Source organism: Athene cunicularia (assembly GCF_003259725.1).
Source record: "Athene cunicularia isolate RWA chromosome 28 unlocalized genomic scaffold, athCun1 chr28_part2, whole genome shotgun sequence".
Taxonomy (NCBI): domain Eukaryota; kingdom Metazoa; phylum Chordata; class Aves; order Strigiformes; family Strigidae; genus Athene; species Athene cunicularia.
In genome coordinates, this window is record NW_020799140.1 from 2,041,854 (window position 1) to 2,048,556 (window position 6,703).

At 46.4% G+C, this 6,703-nt stretch overlaps 1 protein-coding gene across 1 annotated transcript; it reads left to right on the forward strand.

Moving 5' to 3' along the window:
* Positions 1 to 1,070: 1,070 nt before the first annotated feature.
* On the forward strand, positions 1,071 to 3,535 carry NMRK2 (nicotinamide riboside kinase 2; the record flags this gene model as incomplete). The annotated part of the gene is made up of 3 exons (XM_026865204.1): positions 1,071 to 1,192; positions 1,666 to 1,772; positions 2,208 to 3,535. Coding segments are annotated over 3 exons (315 nt in total), but the record flags the coding sequence as incomplete, so codon positions are not given.
* Between the last annotated feature and the right edge of the window lie 3,168 nt (positions 3,536 to 6,703).

Genomic DNA, 6,703 nt, shown 5'->3' on the forward strand with positions numbered 1-6,703 from the left:
GGGGGGGGGAGGGAATGCTTGGCAGGGAGATGGGGAGACGAGACTAGCAGCGAAGAGAGAAAAATTCCAATAGCTAAATATATAAACTTCAGAAAGTTGCATGCTATAAACACGACAAGGAAAAGATTCTTGGCTCCAAACTATAGTTCTATTTACAAAACTCGTTTCAAGAGAACAAGCTGTGCATGACACTTAGGAAAAAAAAAAAAAAGAAAAACCAACAACCAACCAAACAGTTGTTTTTAAGCTGTACCTTGAGAGAAGCAGCACCCTTCCAGCCTTCCAAGCTGAAGGGGAAATGTAAAATGGCAGGCTCAGGCTGTCCATACCAAGAATGGCCAACTGGAGATGGCACTGGCAGAGTGCCGGGTGCTCTTGGCCTGTCCCCGGGGAGGTGATTCTCGGTATCTCCCCTGAAGGTTACAGATGCCTCTGAAGTGCCCCGTCTTGTTAACAGGACCTTTCCTTAGTCTGAGGGAGTATTTCATCCCCAGCCCTGGAGCTTGCTCAGTTCATGCTATATTAAGCATTTATGCAACCCTCAGTGGGCTTTTAGTCTCAGGCTCACCAGGCTCAAACTAGATTTGCTTTAAGGATTTTTGGGGTTTTTTTCTTCAGCCCCATAGGAGCGCAACGCGGTGAGCTGCAGCAGAGCCTGTATTTCTGGAAGAGAACGAGAGTTGATGAGTTGCCTTGTACCAAATCTGTGCCCGTGCACATTTTGACAGCTTGCTTCAGCACAACAGGCCAGACAGTTCATATCAGATTGATGAATGAATCAATTTTTGTCTACTGCAAGGAGAAATTGGAATGATCTAGAGTTGCCCTTCACACCCCAGGTCTTCCCTGCCCTGTGTCTGATCCTCGGTAACTAGCAGCAGGTATTTGGGTGGGAAAAGTGCCTGGCTGACCTTTCTGACCTTGAGAAAACAGCCTCCTCCGTGTTTTATAGCTACTAATAAACCTACTGTACATGAGCTTGTGTCTTAATGAAAACACTTCTGTTGTCTCAGTAGACACAGATATGAGAGGCAGAAAGATTTTCATGACTTTTGCGGGTGATTTAACACTTTTCTCTGTCAGAAAAAAAAGACACGTTCTTTTTTCTACTCTACCCTAGACCCCTGATAGACCTATTTGATATACGCTACTACCTGGCAGTTCCATACGATGAATGCAAAAGGAGGAGAAGGTAAGATTCTTTGACATGAGTCCAATCCTTCCTTCCAATGAAGACTCGCCACTAAGCCTTTATGTTGCTATTAATGGGATATATCGGTGTCACAAATTGGAATTACAGTTGAAAATGTTAATCTAAGTGGAGAAAGGCTTTCACGTGGCGTTTTCTCAAAGTGTAGATCTGGCAGTCCCCTTTGTGTGGGTTTGATGGAGATCAGCCCATCGGTGCAGGAGGACCGGAGTCGTTGCACGCTTCCCTGTGAGCATCAGTAAAGCCTCAGGCTGCTTGCTTTGCCTTCATCAGCTACTTGTAGCTTCTGTATTCACTGGGAGTGCTTAAATGGTTGCAAAGATCAGTAATGATGAGAAATTGGACCATGACAATCAGATTTCACAGAAATGCAATTCAGCAGCTGCTGAACTTCAGGCTTTGGCAGTGTGATCTGGGTAGTCCTGATATTTCCTTTTCCCTCTTGATATTTGCAGTACACGGAACTACACTGTTCCTGACCCACCAGGTCTCTTTGATGGACATGTCTGGCCCATGTACTTAAAACACAGGAAAGAAATGGAGGACTGTGGGGTTGATGTTGGTAAGCTCCTGAAATATAAATACTTTGGCATTGTACTTTGGATTTTAAGGAAGACAGTAAATTAATTCAAGGAAACTTTAACTGTAATTATGCAGGGAGCTATTTTTACTCCTAAATTGTAATCTGGGCTGATTTTCTGTCCAGATAAATATATACAGTTTTATAGCTAAGAACTTGTTCCCTTTGTTTCATATCTTATATCCATGTAAGATAAGAGAAAAAGAAAATATAATTTAAAAAACCCCCCACATTCTTTATAACAGGACAAGATATTTTTGTGGGTCATAGTTTTATTTTTTCAGGATGGTTCTGTCTTTCCAATTGAAAACCAAGTTGTGATTTGGGTCAATAGAGCATGAAATATTTTCAAACTAATCTACAGAAATGTTGTTCTGATCGCAGACCTCCAGCCTGACTCTTGTCTCCTTCTTTCAGTTTATTTAGATGGACTGAAGTCTAGAGATGAACTTTACAATCAAGTCTTTGAAGATATTCACAACAAGCTTTTAAATTGCTTGTAGGTAAATACGTCCCTGCTTCTGAGGGGGTGAAGCATGAGGGGCTGACTGCTGGAAACAACCTGCCTTTAAGCTTGGGTAGCTGTACTTTCCCTTCTTGCTTTTCAGGGTCTCGAAGACCTGAAAGACCCATGTACAGAATGATGTAAATAGTACTTAAAAGTCAGAATGAAGGTTTATTTGTGTAAACTCTGTGTACTGTCCTTTGGAAAGCATCTTTTGTATATAATTGAAAAATGAAGATAACTTATTCACAACTCTGTGATGGACAGGATTGTTTTGTTTTTTTTTTTTATTTTCTTATTTTGTATTCCACTGGCTTAAACATCAGTTGAAAATGCCTTTTTATAATGGAACAAGTAGACCTGTGTTAGGAAAACTAACTCTTCTGCTTATGTGCTTCTGCAGATATTAAGTCTTTATGTAATGGCTTGTTTGTAATGTCATCTCTTCAATTCAGTAAAAATCAAATTTAATATCTCTTGCTGTTGAGGTCCTGTTTTACTATGTCAGTCCTTAACTGCAGGAGAAATGGGCACAAAACTCCCCCAAAACACACCAACAGCCCCTCCTATTCCATAGGGCATTTGAAATTTCACCCCCGTGCAGCCTCAAACCTTTTGTGAGCTGCTTCTGCCTTGGTTTAAGTGATCACATGGGCCTGGAAGTTCAGACATCTCAGCCAGGGAGAGATTCGTGGAGGTGAACAGCACTTCAGATATTTTTAAAGTGCTGGTATGGAACCAGTTTTATGTCAGCCCCAGCTTCATGGTGTTTCTCCCTTCACGCTCAAAACAAATTAGCACGTAAAGATACTATGGCCTGTTTCACAGACCACTCGGCTGCTCCCAAGGTGAGAAGTTTGGCTGGAAGCCTATTTCTGCCTTTTGCAATCTAGAAGAGAACGTTATTTGGTCCTAAATTCTCCAGCTAGCTCAGCGTCGAGAGCTGGCAATGGCTGCAGCTGTGAATTTAAAATCCAGAAAGCAAATTGTGGGATTTCTTGGGGACTGGGAGTAGCAGCCTCATATTAAAATTCTGTTACTGGAAGAAACTTTTCAGGGCTTGGTACTGAAAATGCCATCCTAATGCCCGTTTGAAACAGTGTTTAAACACATCCTTGGGGTCCAGGTGCAGTCTGTTTACCAACAGACTTTTCATCAACTCGCTGTGGAGGTGGTGTAAGGAATCTCTGCTGCAGGGAGCACGTACCCCTGTGTAATCTGCCTTCACAATGTGTCCTGGGGAGCTTGCACCTGAGTAGGTTACATCCTTTTAGCAACATCCTGCATTATAAGTGCCTGATAGCATTCTCCAAGTCTAAAATGTAGGTGCAGGAGGTTCTGCTTCTTCAAATGCTCCTGGTAAGTTTGTAGAAAGTCCACAGATTTTTTTTTTTATTCATCCATGTCCTCCATTTCCAGCAAAACTAAGTTAAAGAGCAGCAGCAATAGTTTTACTGATTTTTCTGTTGCCAGGGCTTTTTCTTAGTATTTCAGTGAGATGAAAAAAGCCTGCTCCAAGCAAGATAGCACAGAAGTACTTCAGCAAACACAATTGGAATATTGAAATAAATCATAATGTGGAGCGTAACGTGCTTGAGAAAGGAATGGGCATATTGTTCCTGAAGCAAAATGGAGCGGTAGATCTTTATTTTCCTGCTTCTGTGCTTTGAGAACAGCATTCTGCCCGAGTACGGCACGATTTCTATTCTTTAGCTGGCTTTTAGGCAGAGCCTCCACCCTGAGCCCAGCAGTGACCTTCGCTGGCAGCACGAGTAGCACAACGTGAGCGCTGCGGCACATCGGCTCTGCCCTGCCTGCCCGGGGGGGTCTGTGCTGCCACCAGCCCTGCCCCTGGCAGGGGACCAGAGCAGCTGCCGTGGCTGCAGAACTGAGATTAGAGTTAAGAGTGGAGTCGTTCAGTCGGAAGGGACCTACAACCTGAGCACCTCAGGGCTGACCAAACGTTAAAGCTTGTTCTTAAGAGCGTTGTCCAAATTCTCCTTGAACATGGAGAGGTTTGGGGCATCAACCACCTCTTGAGGATGCCTGTTCTGGTGTTTGACCAACCCTCTTGGTAAAGAAATCGTCCCTAATGTCCAGGCTGAACCTCCCCTGACGCAGCTTTGAGCCATTCCCACACATCCTGTCCCTGGATCCCAGGGAGAAGAGCTCAGCACCTCCCTCTCCACGTCCCCTCCTCAGGAATCACAGAATCAACTTGGTTGGAAAGGACCTTGAAGATCATCTAGTCCAACCATTAACCTCACATTGACCCTTCCCAACTACACCATATCCTTAAGCGCTAAGTCGATCCTACTCTTCAACCCCTCCAGGGATGGGGGCTCCCCCCCTGCCCTGGGCAGCCCATTCCAACGCCCAACAGCCCCTTCTGCAAAGAAATCCTTCCCGACGTCTAGTCTAAACTTTCCCTGGCGCAGCTTGAGGCCATTCCTTCTTGGCCTGGTGCTGGGTCCTTGGCTCAAGAGACTCATCCCCTCTCTCTGCACCCTCCTGTCAGGGAGTTGCAGAGGGCCGGGAGGTCTCCCCTCAGTCTCCTCCAGACTAAACCCCCCCCAGAAGCTGCAGAGAGCAACAAAGTCACCCCTCAGCCTCCTTTTCTCCAAACGAGGCGAACCCAGAGCGAAGACCTCAGCCGGTGGCTAGCTCCAAGCTAATAATAAACTCTCCACACCGCCTGGTAACTAATTGAGCTTAAATCCTGTGGTGAGATAGGTGAGCGCGTCGAGATCTGTCAACCCGCTATCGAAATACACCAGCTAAAGATAGGAAGTGCCATTAAACTGATGTACTAAAGCACATGCGGCGCACCACGCAGAAAAGGTTCACCATGTTAAAGTACAAAACCTCTCACATGGGCCGAGCGTGGTGATCTTCGGGGCACTAAAATAACTTGGCTGTGGTGTCAGCACAGCTCGCTTCAGAAGATTTTTGGGCACGCCTTAATTAGAAACGTTGCGCCAGAAAAGCAGCTGCCACAGATTAGCAAGAAGTCGCCCCAAAACCCACCAAGCCTATTTCAAGGGGTGTTTTAAAACAGCCTGGTGAAACATCCAGAAGTGAGACCAGCAGCAAGTCAGATCCACCACCCTGTCCTCGCGTTACACTGGTATTTTTCCGATTGTCTGGCCAGAAGAGGGATGCTGCAGCCAGAAACGAGACACAAATACTGATGGCATCACCCCACACTTCCACAAGCTATAAAAAGGCATATTTCCTTGTGTGCATCCCCATGCGTGCCTGGAGAGACCCACAAAACTATAATTACACCATTACACGGCCAGGCACTCATCAATGGCAAAGCTGAGGAACGCCTGGGCCAGGGACAGAGTGCTGTGACTTGTCACCGATACCTTGTAAGTCCATTTGAGATCGTTACATGGAGCGTTTCCCGCAGATTAGCTGCAGCTCTGCTCGCTGAAAAAAAAAAAAAAAAAAAAAGCAAAAGCAGCCCCAGCTCCCCAGTGGGATCTGGCACACAATTTCCATCTGGGTTTCCCCCATGTTATCAGATAAGCTGCACGAAACCGTTTTGCTTTCACGAAGACATATAAGGGAAAAGACATCGCGCTCTCGCTTCAGGCCAGCCTCTAGGAAGCAAAAATCGAAGCCTAAAAAAGGCTCTTTGATATCCTCTGCCCACAGAGAATATAAAATGCCCCAGGGTGGCGTTAGCTCCGGTTGCAAACAGGGGAACTGAGGCAGAACATCCCAGTATATCACATCGCAGAAATTTCCTGGGGGACCAGCACACCCCCTCATTTCTGAGCACCATGGTGGTTCCCGCAGTGTTTAGTATTAGCTGAGTTCCTCCAGCATTTATCGCCTGGACACTTTCTCCCCAGTAAATCCTCCTCCACGGTGAGTGGTATTTTCCCCCTTCTTTGCAGCCTCCTGAACTCGTGCCAGTACTCTGCAATTTAAAACCCTCTAAAGCAGGTCACCCCGAGCACAGCGGCAACAAACCCACCCCAAATTCTGCTTTAAAAAAAAAATATTTTAGTGTTGTCCAGCTTGTGCATCTACCAGGATGAGAACTCCTGCTACCGGGCGGCTGGGGAGGAGACGGCCACGCTGGCCAGGCTGAATGGCCAGTGACTTCCAAGAGCTTTTCTGGAGTGTGAAACAGAAACCCGCGGCACGACGGGCATCCGGGAAGCCTTAGCACTATGTGAACTTTGCACAGCTCGGGAACAACTGCTGCTATAGGATTTCCATACATCCTTTCACACGCCGGCCCTGGTGATGAATCAGCTCTGCGAGAGCGGATCAAATGCCCGAGACTCCAGCTGAATCTGCACCCCAAAGCCTCACCCCGAACCCCAGCCCCTAGGAGCAGGACAGCAGCTCCAAGCCCCCCAACCTGGCTCTGGTGTCCCCCACCATGGCT